Below are 15,779 nucleotides of genomic sequence, written 5' to 3'. Positions count from 1 at the left end.
TACACTGATTCCTAGTCTAGCAAGTTGCTCAGACGGCCTCTCCCGGTTTCTGCAACCCTCTTCTCCCCATCCCCCACCTGAAAGCGCTTCTGATGCCTAGGATGAGGCCTCTCAAACTTTCCTGGGTTTAGCAAAAAGGTGCCCTGGCTGTGGTCTTGCCCCAACTCTCTACTTTGCTATTTAAAAACAAATAGGGGCCAGCACCATGGCTCAGATTAATCCTCCACCTGCAGTGCCAGCATCCCATATGGGCACTGGTTCTAGTCCCGGCTGCTCCTCTTCTGATCCAGCTCTCTGCTGTGGCCCGGGAAGGCAGTGGAGGATGGCCCAAGTGCTTGGGGCCCTGCACCCACATGGGATACCAGGAAGAAGCATCTGGCTCCTGGCTTCAGATCGGTGCAGCTCCGGCCATTGCAGCCATTTAGGAAGTGAACCAATGGAAGGAAGACCTTTCTCTCTGCCTCTCCCTCTCACAGTTTGTAACTCTACTTGTCAAATAAATAAATAAATAATCTAAAATAAAAATAAAAAACATTTACGTATTTCTTATTTGAAATGCAAAACGACAGAGATACAGTGAGGCCTTTCATCCACTAGTTCACTCTCCAGCTAGGTCTGGGCAAAGCCGAAGCCGGGAGCCCAAACCTCAATCTGGGTCTCCCTTGTGGGTGGCAAGGACCCAAGTGCTTGGCCGTCATTTGCTGCTTCCCAGGGTGCACGTTAGCAGAAAGCTGGCATGGGAAGCAGAGCTGGGATCTGAAGCCATGCACTCGGGTAGGTCTGGGCTGCTCCAGCTGTGTCAAACACCTACCCCACTCTCCACTCTCAGTGCCCAGCCTGCTGCTGCCTAGGCTCTGGGAAATTAAGACACCAGCTGGTGCCCAGAGTTGCTGCTGTGGGGCTCAGAACTGCCTCTCCATTTCCTTCAAACCTCTCGTCTTGCATGTTTTCCTTTGGTCTCTCAGTTGTTCAGCATAGACTCCGTGCGCTTTCCCTAACTGCCTTCTGACCACTGCCTCCCCCTACCCCAAATCCCTCTTTGCTGGGCTGCCCCTCAGGCCCCCCCTGTACATCCCATGGGTAAGCACTGTTCTATGCTTGGCCAACCTCTTTTTTCTTTTTAAATTTGAGAGGCACAGAGATAAGAGAGAGCAAGACAGGGTGACATCAAGAGAGATGGAGAGAAACAGAGAGAGAAAGGGACAGGTTCCATTTGTTGATCCATATCCCCGAATGGCCACAATAGCTCCGCAGTGAGCCTGAAGCTAGCAGCTGGGGACTCAGCCCACATCTCTCACATATTATGGCAGCAGTCCCGTAATTTGAGCCATCACCACTGCCTCCCAGGCTCTGCATTAGCAGGAAGCTGGAGTTGGGAGCCAGGACCAGGTACTCAAAGCCAGGTACTCTGATGTAGGACACTAGCATCTTAACTGCTAGGCCAAATGTCCATTCCCCAGCTGCCCTCTTGATGCTACACACAGCACCCTGGCTGGGCTTCAAGGGTTCTGGCTAAGTGTGGCTGGCAGGGAAGTGGACATTAACTTTGATTTGCTCCTCCCTGCTCTCTGTTTGTACTTTAGCATCTATCCTGTCCACTATCTGAATCCTCACTGAGGCCAGCACCATCTTGCAACTCTTTGCCAGGAACACCTTGCTCAGTTCCTCTAAGGTTTGACACTCAAACTGGGGACTGTAGGGTGCCATTGGCTAAGTGACAGCTCGCCAAATGGACTGTGTGCTCCAGGTGATGGGCTGTCCCAAACCAAGATTCCCCAGCTGTTCTCTTCTCCTCATCACAACACAAGAGATGGCATAGATCCTCAGCAAAAAGTGACAATAAGAAGATGAAATACAGCTAACTGAATCAATTACTTCAGAGTGTACAACATAGTTCCATCAGTTTATTTCACATGTAAAGTACCAAAATGTCAGACAGGAGGCCTGTATTTAAACCTAAGCACTGGGGCCAGTGCTGTGGCGTAGCCGGTAAAGCAGCCGCCTGCAGTGCCAGCATTCCATATGAGCACCTGTTTGAGTCCCAGCTACTCCTCTTCCAATCCAGCTCTCTGCTATGGCCTGAGAAAGCAGTAGAAGATGGCCCAAGTCCTTGGGCCCCTGCACCCACATGTGAGATCCAGAAGTTCCTGGCTCCTGGCTTTGGATTGGTGCAGCTCCGGCGGTTGCGGCCAACTGGGAAGTGAACCGGTGGATGGAAGACCTCTCTCTCTCACTCTCTCTTTCTCTCTCTATCTCTCTGCCTCTCCATCTCTCTCTGTGTAACTCTTTCAAGTAAATAAATAAATCTCTAAAAATAAATAAATAAATAAACAAATCTAAGCACCAAAGCACAGTGAGAAGTCAAACGTAAGTAAAGTGATAATTTCAGTGTTTCTGTGTCTATCTTCTGGTGTGGACGACAGAGGACAATCTATACGTGAGGAGTAAGTCAAGGAGAAGCAACCATACCAAAAAAGGCAAGCGACAACCAAATGCTGGCTGGACATTTCTGACAGAATGCTACGATAACGCTTCAAACACTGTGAGGACACAAGGAAGGGCTCGCAGGACTTGGTAAGAAGGTGTCTTTGATGAAGAGCTAAGTGACACCACTGGGCCACGACTGGTGTCTGTCACACGCTGTATCTACAGAGAAGAAACAAACGCACAGCATGCTCTTGCAACGGCTCCCAGCACACGTCATGGCTGCATTACCCAAGTCGTTATTCTTGGTGATGGCAGCTGCCACCCTTGTCCGTGGCCCTTGCTTGGTAAACTGGTATCCAAACTTGAGGATCCTGGAATTCTCCTCCAGCATCTGGGCAATCTCCATCTCTACAGCAGTTCCCAGCTGCTGCCTCTGCTCGCAGGTGCACACACACAACAGGACGGCCAAGGGGGAAGAAACAACAGTTACTCACACAGGAAAGTGACATGGCTACGTGTTGGACAAAAGGGCCAAGAGGCCACCGTCTCAGAGACAGGCCGCATCATTCGAGAATTTTCTCCCATACTGTCATTTGAGTTCTCTTCTGTATCTAGAAACCAAATCCAACCCGCTAGCATCCTACACTGAAAAAATGCACTACGTCATTTATGTAGCACAGGGAGACTCCAGAAGAGAAATGAAAGCAGGACACCACTCGGTGTTTCTAATTCACCCGAGCATCCGTGGGGTCAACAAAGGGTGGAGCTGTCTTACGGCAATCAACTCCACGACTGAATTTTCTGTTCTGGGATCCACAACCATATCTGAAGGTCACCAACCAATGAGGTACTGTCCTGCATCAGAGTCTCCCTAGGAGGCCCTGAATGGCCTTTCTTGTGGTCTGAACCACACACATGGTCAGATGAGTTGGCAAACACGGAAGGGGGCACTGGGATGCAGAAAAACCCCAAGTTGTTCAAGTGAGTGGAATTTTGTTTGAGACACAGAATAATGAGAAAATAAAGAGCAGAACTTTTTTAAAAAATTAATCAGAGCATGTAAATATAGCAATTTAAGATTAGATTTAAGGGACATAATATATATTTTCATAATATAGTCAATGAACTTTTTCAATAAAAAGCACAGGATTATTTAGGAAAAAAGCAAACAAAAAAGGATGTGAAATATAAAAGCCCCTTCCCCACAATACTCTCAATCCCCATAGAGAAAGTCAGGTTGGTATGTGGTGTGTGGGCTTCTAAACATTTTCCATGCATTCATACACACATCCATAAGTGGATTATACCAGTACACTGTTCTGAAACACTTTTTACTTAACATCACAGGTATCCTTTCAAATACCTGGCAAATACATATTTACCTCATTCTGATAAAGAGCTACACAGCACTGCAATGACGGTGGGCATTTATCTAGCCAGGCCCTGCCGGCACTCACAGGCTGCATCCTGGAGGTATTTCGGCAGTGGGCCTACAGGGCAAATGGTAGCAGGCTCCAAGGCAAGCACAGTGCAGATTTTGATAATTACTGATTTACCCACAAAGATTATGATAATTTTTACTCCAGCTATGTGAATGTTAACAGTTTTCCTTACCTAGACAAATGAGATGTTACCAGTTTTTGTTCATCTTTGTCAACCTATTTGGTGAAAGTTGATATCTCATTTGCATTTATTTGCATATCTCAAATTATAAATGAGAACAATTAATTTCCTTTTGTATTCAATTTTTTTTCTTTTTTTGCTTATCAGTAAGTTTCTATATATTAGGAAATTAGCCCTTGGTCAAATGTGCTGAAAACACTTTGCTCAGTCTCTTTATTTTCTTTTTGATTATTATAGAGACTTTTAGATTTTTCATATGATAAAAGTAGTTGTTCTCCTTATTCATATGTACACTTAGGAAGCCTCTCTCCATTCCTCCTTATTTCTTTGATCTGTTTCATGATTTTAATGCTAACATCTGCATTTCAGCTGGAATTGATTTTGTCTAAGAATGAGGACACACACCTAACTATTTTCTGCTAAAATGCTAGCAAATTGCCCTACTTTTGCTTCATTCTTCTCTAATTTAAAATACTATTTCAGCAAAATTCTCAGGTGTATCCAGGTTTGTTTGGGGGACTCTCTTATTGCTTTGCCTGTTTATTTTTGGCTAGTCCTATGCAATTTAAGTGGGGAAAGTGTAAGTAGGAATAGATGAAGAAGAGTTTATGGAGGAGCTTTGCATGCCAGGAAAGTGTGAAAGCTTCACTCTTTGCTCTTTTTCTTGTCACCCAGCAATTTATCCAACAAGTCTCTTACCAAGAAATCAATACAATGTGACATTTCCAGTAAGACAGTAACAATTTGTGGGTTCCATAGTGTACAGATTAGCATGCTAAACCATGTGAATCTATGGGTGGGAGAGGCAAAAAAAAAAAAAAAAAAAAAAGAAAGAAAGAAAGAAAGAGATCCTGTCCTCAAAGTTTCATGCAACTTCAGTTCCTGACACATTTTGGAACAGAGGGACTGTATCAAAGATGGGCACCTAAGCTGAAGCTAGGGCTGCCACAGCTATGGCTTGTGTCCCTGAAGTGGCCCAAAGTGATGTATTGAGTCCTGGGCTGGGGCAACTTGCAGTGTTAATGCAATGATCCAAAGTTAGCTCCACACTTACATTCCCAAGTATCTGAGTCCTTCTCCAAGTAGCTGGCTATTTATTTCCTCAGGAGCCTAAATTTTGCTCAGCACCATTTCTGATGCTTTGCCTTCAATAAAAGGTAAACCCAGACCTGTTCCTCCTTGATTTGGGTGTTCTATTTACATAGATGTCAACTGTAATTTCTTTAGGGGTTTCCTCTATGTTGTAGTGAATAGTGGGTGACATTTTGGCAGTATGATAAAACCTTCCCTTTTGTAAGGTTCAATGTATAATCCATTCATGTAATGTGGTATAGAAAAAGCCAAGACAGGGGTAGACTTCCATGGGAACTACTGAGGGCTTCCAGGCTTGGGCAGCAGTGCTGGCGGGGACTCTGGGGCCTCATCAAATCTGGAGGGTCTGGAGCAGCGAATTTCTTAGACAGCCCACAGACTTGCAGGGCGTGCTCCAAACAGTCACTCTGCCCGCCGTCCTCCCTACCACCCCTCGTGGGAATGCCTACACCACCAGCCGGCTTGCTCTCTCCTCATTCCATGTCTAGACCCCTCAGATCCCAGCACTGTGGCTAACGGCTCAGAGCTGCTGTATTCTGAAGACAGGGAAGGCCACTGCTGGGAAAAAGAAGGTTCCGAGGCACCAGACCTGGCAGCTCACACTGGCTGCTGTGAGGACCTGAGAAGCGCTGAGCAGAGCTGAGAGGGCACACTGTGGTGTGGCCCGCTACTCTAAGTCACACTATCTCCTGGAACTGTCTCGGTGGCCAGCACCAGACTGCAGGAGCCTAGGTCTGCTCCTAGTGGCAGCCTCCAACCAAGGATAAGGAGCTGGAGCCTCCGGGCACGGCCACCCAGCTTCCTCCTTCCAGTCCTAGTCCCAGTGAGAGGCCAAAGCAAGGCTGGGACAGCACTGGGCAGAGAAACTAAAAGGCAAGGAGAGTGGTGGCAGAGCTAAGCTTGTCAACATCCCCTCCGCCACCTCCTCCCCTCCCCTCTGCTACCTGCTGTGCCTGGGGCTAGGGGCCAGCTGGCTTGTCATGTCTCAGCTGCCCCCTCTCCCACTCCCGCTCCCACTCCCACTCCCACTCCACAGGCCAGAAGCTACTGGAACTGCCGCCCTGTGGCCTCTGGCCCTCTCTCTAAGGACCCTGTGAGTGAGCTTGGCCCACCCTTCCTTACCTGGTTGTCGATCTTGATCTCTGTCAAAGTGTCGTTTTCCCTCAGTGCCTCCACCAGGGCCAGGATTCCAGCTCCAGTGATAAAATTAGACTCTATGTTCAGACTTTTCAAGGTCTTGTTTACTTTCAGCATATCTGCAAACGCCTTAGTAAGCAAAAAGAAGTAATTCTGGCAGTCTGGACTTAGAAACTTCACATATCTGCAACATTAATTTAAAAGACACACTGACATAGGATTAAATTTATTTTTATTTTATTTGAAAGGCAGAGAGACAGAGAGAGAGAGAAAGATCTTGCATTTGTAGGTTCTCTCCCCAAATGTCTGCAACAGACAGGGCTGGGCCAGGCTGAGCCAGGACCCCAGAATTCAACTCCAGTCTCTTACACAGTGGCAGGGACCCGAGTATTTGAGCCATCACTGCTGCCTGTGCATTTGCAGGAAGCTGGAGTCAGAAATGCAGCTGGGATCTGAACCAGACACTCTGGTATGGGATGCAAGCATCCCAAGCAGTATCTTAACCTCTGCCCCCAATGCCTGCCCTGGATTACCACATTTTTAAAAGTGAAGACATGTTTTAGAAACCCACTACTACCACCTGTTATCATCGCCAGTTTCATTTAACTTTGTCATTTTTTGAGAAAAGCATTTTAACATTGAGAAAAAAGTAGAAAGGACATCAGCTCAGAATTTTTTTTTTTTACTGTACATGGATAAAAAATTTATCATTGACTAGCCTTTGTGCACTACTGATTTATTTATATTATTTCAAATCATCTATAAACTGAACTTCCTTAAAGATAACTTTTGGGACAAAATCACCAGGCAGAACGGCCAACCCATTGGACAGTTCCAGCTTGAGATGGCAGACTGCGTACAGACACCTGCCTGCTCCCTTGGACTTTCAAGTGTCTTAACCACCACTAAGAAAAGACGCCATCTTTAAGAGAGTAGAACTGTCCCAGGGTAAGAAAAGAGAACAAAGAGCTGGCATTGTGGTGCCATGGTTACGCCACCACTTATGATGCCAGTATCCCATATCAGAGTGCATATCTGAGTCCTAGCTGCCGTGCTTCCAATCCAGCTCCCGGCCAATGCACTTGAGAAGGGAATGGCTGATGGCTCAAGTACCTGGGCTCCTGCCACCCATGTGGCAGATCTGGAGGGAGATTCTGGCTGCTGGTTTTAGAGTGGCCCAGCCATTTGGGGAGTGAACTAGCAGATGTAAGATCTCTCTCTTTCCTCCCTCCCTCCCTCCTTCCTTCTCTATCACTATGCCTTTCAAATAAATATATAAAGGAGAACAAAAGACCATTATTTCTCTCACTCTCCTTTGTAGCTTCTGAGCAGCCTCTGTGCTGTTTTCCACAGTGGGTGAGGTACTTCCCATTTCTACCAACAGTGCGTGAGAGTTCTCTTTTCCCAGCATCCTCCCCAGCATTTGCTATTTTTGTCTTTTTGATAGAAGCCATTTTAACTGGAGTGAGATGAGACCTCACTGTGGTCTTGCTCTGCATTTCCCTGTAGACAAATGATGTTGAGAATTTTTTCATACACTTGTTGGCCATGTACGTCTTCCATTGAGAAATGTCTATTCAGATCTACCACCCATCCTTAAATTTGGGTTATTTGTTTGTTTTGCTGTTCAGTTGAGTTCCCTATATACTCTGTGTATTAATCCTGTGTCAGATGACAGTTTGCAAATATTTTCTCTCTCCTTAAATTATCTCTCCACTTTGTTGATTATTTCCTTTGCTGTGCAGAAGCTTTTTGGTTTGATATAACCCCATCTGCCCATTTTCACTTTTGTTACCTATGTTTTTGAGGTTTTATCCAAAAAAAAAACTTTGCTCCTATCAATGTCCCAAAATGTTTCCCAGCAATCCCACTACTGGGTCTGTCTCCAAAAGAAATGAAGTCAGCATATCAAAGCCAACACAGAGAAATGGTAAGTGTTTGCCGTGGTGGATATGGTAATTAACCTGATTTGATGATTATACATCATATACATGCATCAAAATACTACACTGTACCCATTAGTATGTACAATTATTATGTATTAATTTTAAAAAGTTTAAAGGCTATTATCTCAAGGCATAGGTAAAATACAGAAAATAGAAAAATTGGTGGAGAAATTAGCACCAACAATGTTGCCTAAGGTAAGTCCCAGCACTGAACGGCTGGAACAGCTGGGGCGGCTGGAGGATGCATGACCTCTCCCTGCGGCTTCCAGGAAAAGGAGTGACTGGTGGCCCAAGCGTCAATGACAAATCTCCCAGAAGGGCCCCTAGTGAGGGCGCCCCTGCTTGAGACAGAACAGGGCAGACAGGCACCTGCTGACCTTCAGGCCACATAAAGTGTGCGTCCAGGACGGGGTGGGAGGAAGTTAGGCCAAGGGTGAAGAGAGCTGGAATGCACTCCTCCCGCAGGAAGCAATTACCATGGAGCATCCTCCCCCCAACCCAGCTCCCCAGCCACACAGCACAGGCTCAACCCACCCGCCTGCAGCTCCCCAGCCACACAGTACAGGCTCAACCCACCCGCCTGCAGCTCCCCAGCCACACAGCACAGGCTCAACCCACCCGCCTGCAGCTCCCCAGCCACACAGCACAGGCTCAACCCACCTGCCTGCAGCTCCCCAGCCACACAGCACAGGCTCAACCCACCTGCCTGCGGCACTTGTTCATTCTTTCAAAATGCTGGCAGGCCTCCACTAAAGCCCAGCAGCAGCCGAGACAACACTTGCCGCCCTCAGGGAGCTCACATTTCCACAAAGGAACTCATCAGAGGGTTCGGAGAAAGATAAGAGAGGCCCCATCAAGGGCGCGTCTATTGGCAAAGCAGAGGACACAAGTGCAGAGGAAATGATCCTGCGTTAGACAAACCAGCCTGTTCTCCACTCACTCACACGAATGGGCAGCCAACAACTGCCGGGCATGAGAGACCAGGCTGATGGCACCCATGATCACCAAACAGGACAGCAACCCAGGAAGGAAACAAAACAAATGCAAGCATTCTAGTTACTATTTCCCCATTCCACCCCAAGGAAAGAAAGGGGGCACTGTATCCAGAAAATAAGTATGTCCTGGCTGTTAGATTTTATTTTATTTTATTTTTTTTTTTTTGGAGATTTTATTTTTTTTAAAGAGAACAAGAGAGATTTTCTCTCTCTTTTTTTTTTTTTTTTTGAAAATTAAAAATACTACATTGACATAACAGAAAGTATAGACATCCAGAATTATAACACGGGCAAGGCAGAAGATCACATAAGCTAAGGATGTTCCTAAGGATGTACAGGAAAAAGAGAGACAGGAGGAAAACGTTGAAAGAGACAGGGGAGCGATGCAGAAGTCCAGTGCTCCTCGTAGAGGAGTTCCAGAGGGACACACACAGAACACAACAGAACAGAAGGCGTTCGCAGGGAACTAGGAGGGAAACATTCCCAAAGACAAACAGTTATGAAGATTTTCCAGAAGGAAATCACGAGATGCTCAATACAATTAGAGACTCCTGGGGCCGGCGCTGTGGCGTAGCAGGTTAAGCCACTGTCTGTAGTGCCGACATCCCATATAGGCACTGGTTCGAGTCCCAGCTGCTCTACTTCTGATCCAGCTCCCTGCTAATGCGCCTGGGAAAGCAGTGGAAGATGGCCCAAGACCTCGGGCTCCTGCACCCACATGGTAGATGGATGAAGCTTCTGGTTCCTGACTTTGACCTGGCCCAGCCCTAGCTGTTATGGCCATGTGGGGATTGAACCAGTGGATGGAAGATCTCTCTCTCTGTAAATCTGATTTCAAATAAATTAATTTTTAAAAAGAGACAGACTCCTAAATGGACACCCAAGTGAAACTTCAGAGCTATAAGGGAAAAGAGTCCTGAAGTTTCTAACAAGAAAAAAACAGGTCATGTGCAAAGGAACAAGAATCAAACCAATATTAGTCACAAGACTGAAAGGGCCAACAAACAGCAATTTATATTTACTTGGTCACATAATTGGAAATTCTGCTAATAGGTCCATAATTATTATAATCATGCTATACACAAACCATATAAAGTTCAATATGAATAGAAGAGGTTGAAGAAGAAAGAGGTATGGAGAACAGATTACAGAATTGCCATCATCTTTTATAATAGTCAAAAGTTATCTAAGATGAGAAATCAAAGACATAGATTTCTGGGGCAGATGTTGAGCCTAGTTGTCAAAAGATGGTCGTCTCACACTGGAGTTCCTAGGGTCAATGCACCCTACTAAGGCAGACCCTGGGAGACAGCAGGGATGGCTCAGGTAACTGGGTTCCTCTCGCCTACGTGGGAGACTTGCTCCTGGCTCCTGTCATCAGCTCAGTCCAGTCCTAGTTTTTTTTAGACAGTTGGAGATCTCTTTCTCTTTCTCCTCTGTCTCTCTGCCTCTAAGGTAAATAATAATAATAATAATGTGTGCACAAATATTTTCAAATAAGTATATATAAATTTCTACACATTAGTGAGTTTCTATCTTGGCTGCACTTCAGAATGACCTGGGAGTTGTTTTTTTGTTTTTTTTTTTGTTTTTTTTTTTTGTTTTTTTTAAATATACCAGTGGTTGGGCTTCACCCTAGATGAATTAAATCAGAATCCCAGAGGCTGTGGCCTGGCTATCTGCATTTTTGAAAAGCTCTCTAGGTGAATAATATGCATCCAGGCATGACAACCACTTTAATTAAAGTCATAAAGACAACAGCTAGAAGAATGAAAAGCAAACTGCTAATAGTGATTACTTTTAGGGAGTAAGGAAGTTCTAAGCTATTTTAATTGTTTTATGGTGGACAAGAGGAAGGAGGAAGAGGCGAAGGACGTAACATGATTAGATCAAGGATTTAGCATGAATTAGATCAAGGTTTTTCTATCTAAGCATGACTGACATTTGACACTGGAGAATTCCTTTTCTGTTTGTGTGTTTAATCTGAGAGACTCATCTTGCAGGTTAACTCCCCGAATGCCTGCACACTAACTAGGGCTGGGAAGGGCCAAAGCCTGGAGATGAGAACTCAATCCAGGTCTCCCATGCAGGGGATGGGAGCTCCGTTACTTGGGCCATTGCTGCTGTCTCACAGGGTCTGCATTAGCAGGATGCAGGGTGCAGGAGTCGGAGCTGGGAACCAACCCCGGCACTCCCATGTGGAATGCAGGCATCATAACTGCGAAGTCAAAGAGCCGCCCACGAAGAGCTCTGTGCTGGGGAGCTTGTCCTGTGCACTGGAGATGTTGAGCAGTACTGGTGACTACTAAACGCTGACAGCACTCCCCTCAGTCACGACAACCAAAGGCTTCTCCAGGCATTGCCAAATGTCCCCTGGAGGGCAGACCACGCTGGGCTGAGAACCACCAGACTAGGAGGATAATCGGCTATAATAGTTAAGCAGTTGGCTCGGAAAGCAAAGAAAGCTCAAGGATTTGGGCTGACATGAGGATACACCATGTAAATTAAAGCGCGTTTATTCAGTGCCAGGTCTCGAATTAAAATCAAATGCACCCATTTTAATCAGAGTACCCGAAGGGAGTACATCGGGCCTTTCCTCAGACAGCTCCAAGCTTTGGGGCTGACTTTCATTACCAGAACAACAAAATGTCAGGGTAATCAGGCCTTCACGAAAAACTGCAGCACCTCCTGGCAAGCAGCCAGGTTCTTGCCAATTGCTTTTAAACTTGAGAAAACACTTTTCTCACACTGAACAAAACAGGGGAGACCCAGCCAAACATAACCCCGGCTGTTGGCCCAAGTGCATTTTAGCCCAGCAAATATTTGAGTGTCTACTACATGTGCTGGGATAATAACATCGGGAAAACAAAGACCAGATTCTTTACATGTTAGAGAAATTCACTTTTAAGGAAGTTTTGCTTTCTATGCTTCATGTACTTGTATGGAATTACGATTTTCTGTGCCCCCCGAGCAGCAGCCATGGGAAACATGAGCTCCTGAGCCCTTGAAGAACGGCTAGTCCGGACAGAGATGCGTCATAAATGAAAAGATGCACTGTGAAAGAAAGAATGCAAAATACATTGCATTTGCAAATTATTATTATTATACTGCTTTAAGTAAAATATATTTATTAGGCTAATGTCACCTAATTTTTATTTTTTTAAGGTGGCTACTAGAAAAATCAAAATCACACATGTGGCTTCTATTTGTGGCTTACATTTTATTTACTTATTTTATTTCTATGGACAGTGTTGTCGTGAACTCTTGATTTTTAATGTGGCATCACTGCTATTAAAAATAGCAGCCAGGACATAGTTGGGCCTCTTCTCTTTATTGGCATCCAGTGGGGCAAGTTCCATTAGCACTCATCTGCTATTAATGTGATTACATGGCAGTGCTTGGGACACACTCACATTTGCCCCCGGGCTTAGTCACATGCTGTGCAACATTAGTTAAGTTACTCAATCTCTCGGAATCTCATCCGTGAAGTGGGGATAATGTCATCTCTCACACATGGTTTGTCTACCTGCACAACAATCCCAGAAGTGCCTCGCTGAACCTGGGTTTTTTTGTTTTTTGTTGTTTTTTTGTTTGTTTGTTTTGTTTTGTTTTTTTGACAGGTAGAGTGGACAGTGAGAGAGAGACAGAGAGAAAGGTCTTCCTTTGCCGTTGGTTCACCCTCCAATGGCCGCCGCGGCCAGCACACTGAGGCCGGCACACCGTGCTGATCCGATGGCAGGAGCCAGGTACTTCTCCTGGTCTCCCATGGGGTGCAGGGCCCAAGCACTTGGGCCATCCTCCACTGCACTCCCTGGCCACAGCAGAGAACTGGCCTGGAAGAGGGGCAACCGGGACAGAATCCGGCGCCCCAACCAGGACTAGAACCCAGTGTGCTGGTGCCGCAAGATGGAGGATTAGCCTAGTGAGCTGTGGCGCCGGCTTGACCTGGTTTGGAACCTTAAATAGCAAAGTCTCTTGAAGCTCTTGTTTAAGTGCTGATCTGTAATTCAACAGTGAGTAGCAGCCATAAGCAGTGTGAAGGTCTCTATTGCCTGTGTGATAATCAACCAATTTTCTACCTACAGAAAGGTCCTTTCCTGACAATAGCATAGCTAGGAGGGGAGCCATCTGGGGGTGGCTGGGTGTGGACTGGACCAGATGAAGCCATCTAGGCGTAAGGCCAGAGGTCCTTCTCTCTTTCTCTAAGATTAGTTTAACTCTTTGAAAGGCAGAGAGAGAGAGAGAGGTCTTTTATCTGCTGGTTCACTCTCCAAAGGGCCGCAATGGTCAGGAATAGCCAGGCTGAAGCCAGGAGCCTGGCATACCATCTGGATCTCCTATGTGGGTGCTGGGACCCAAGCACTTGGGCCATCTTTTACTGCTTTCCCAGGCCACAGCAGAGAGCTGGACCAGACAGCGGAGCTGCATCAGACAGTGAAGCTGCCAGGACATTGCTCTCGTGGGATGCCGGTGCTGTGGGCAGCAGCTTAACCAGCTGGGCCACAGCTCTGGCCCTGAGGCTTTTCTCTTAAGGCCATACAGAATAAAAATGATTCCTTGCAATCACATAGTGTGCTAATGCTTCTGAGTGAACATGAAGTCTCTTGATCCTAGCAGCAAATTTTTGAGGAAACTGAGGCCCAGAGTGGCTACTGCAGATGTCACGGAGCAGGCAGCCAGCAGGGCCAGGACACAGACCCGCTTCTTCAGGTCTGAAGCCTTCCCAGCCCATCGCCCTGGGAGCCGCTGCCTGATGCCTAAGGCCCAGGGTTCTCGGGGAGCGACTTCACTCCATTCAGGCAACCGTCTGCGCCCAGCACTGCAGTGTTTTCTTACTGAATGCAAAAAGCCTTCCGTGGGGACACGGGGATGCCAGCCACCCAGGGCTCCGCTGATTCTAGCACTGCATTGGAACAATAATTTATAATAAGAGGCAGAATACAGCTTAAGGACTACAAACGGCATCCACCAGAAACCCCTTGCTGCCTCACGTCTGAACGCTAGAAATGAAAACTTTCAGACAGGGCTCTCGATGGAGCTGTCATCGCGTGCAGCAATGATGGAGAAGAACGCCTTCTAAAACCCCCACGTGGTCCCCTTGGTTCCGCTCCTCCCCTCTCTGCTTACCCCAGGCGGGGTGTGTGTGCATGTGTGTGCATGTGCGAGTATGTGTGCCATCAGTCACTGCCAGAATGAAGGCAACGTTTCTGGAAATATCCACTGGGAGTGCTAATCTTCAGAAATCAATGGTAAAATCATATTTTTGTAAACTCATGTATATATATATATATATATGCTGATGGATACGGATATATATTCATTCTATGGTCCTTTCATTTTAGACTGTATTGTTTTTATTTTATTTTTTGTATTTGACAGGTAGAGTTATAGACAGTGAAAGAGAGAGACAGAGAGAAAGGTCTTCCTTTCGTTGGTTCACCCCTCAAATGGCCGCTACGGCTGGAGCTACACCAATCTGAAGCCAGGAGCCAGGTGCTTCTTCCTGGTCTCCCATGCGGGTGCAGGTCCCAAGCACTTGGGCCATCCTCCACTGCCTTCCCGGGCCACAGCAGAGAGCTGGATTGGAAGAGGAGCAACCAGTACTGGAACCCGGCGCCCATATGGGATGCCGGCGCCACAGGCAGAGGATTAACCAAGTGAGCCATGGCGCCGGGCCCCATTTTAGAATGTATTGTAACTATTCCAAATTACTTTTTTAAAGCAAAGTTATTAACAAATTTGGAAAATGTTACTGAAAAAATCCAGCTCCTAGCATTGTACTTGTCACATGGTAGGCAGCTGACACGTAGTTGTTGCATTAAAAACACCATTGAAGAGGTTATTATTATGTTTGCATTTATTTAGTCCACTTAGAAAGTTCTCTGTATTTTACCTAAAATAAGTTAGATTATTGACACATAGTATTGACAACGTACTATAAACTATCCCTTATCCCTGCAATTTCACCGCAAATAATAAACAGAAGTGACATGTTCTCTCTCCAAAATATTTTTTCAAATCATTTACATACAAGTGTATTGTGAATATTTTGCTGTATTGAAAGCGTATCTACTCAAGGACATAGTATAGAATCATACTCGCCTAAGTCCTTAGACTGCTCATTTCATATTACCAATGTTGTAATTCTGCTGTTTTTCTATTTTAATGTTGGGTTTCAAACTCAACACTGCTTTCACTCTACACATTTAGATATGGGGACCAGTACTGTGGCACAGAGGGTAAAGCCGCTGCCTGCAGTGCTAGCATCCCATATGGGTGCCAGTTCGAGTCCCGGCTGCTCCACTTCCAATCCAGCTCTCTGCTGTGGCCTGGGAAAGTAGTGGAGATGGCCCAAGTCCTTGGGTCCCTGCACCCGCATGGGAGACCAGGAGGAAGCTCCTGGCTCCTGGCTCTGGATCAACCCAGCTCAGGCCATTGCAGCCATTTGGAGAGTGAACCAGAGGATTGAAGATCTCTCTCTCTGCCTCTTCCTCTCTGTAACTCTGCCTTTCAAATAAATAAATCAAACTTTAAAGAAAATGTAGCTAAGTCCTAACAG

General features: G+C 46.1%; 1 protein-coding gene across 1 annotated transcript in view; it reads right to left on the bottom strand.

Annotated features, from left to right (window-relative positions):
• The window catches only part of TMOD2 (tropomodulin 2), a 58,464-nt gene that overhangs the window by 8,217 nt on the left and 34,468 nt on the right, over positions 1-15,779 (bottom strand). Inside the window, exons 8-9 of the mRNA XM_002717767.5 lie at positions 6,265-6,408; positions 2,716-2,860 (exon numbers count right to left, since the gene is read on the bottom strand). Of these exons, the coding sequence (XP_002717813.1) occupies positions 2,716-2,860; positions 6,265-6,408 (289 nt within the window). The remainder of the gene's footprint in view (positions 1-2,715; positions 2,861-6,264; positions 6,409-15,779) is intronic.

This window comes from Oryctolagus cuniculus, chromosome 12, assembly GCF_964237555.1.
Source record: "Oryctolagus cuniculus chromosome 12, mOryCun1.1, whole genome shotgun sequence".
NCBI classification, from domain to species: Eukaryota; Metazoa; Chordata; class Mammalia; order Lagomorpha; family Leporidae; genus Oryctolagus; species Oryctolagus cuniculus.
The sequence above is the reverse complement of the archived record's forward strand: the minus strand, read 5'-3'. Positions and strand labels throughout refer to the sequence as shown.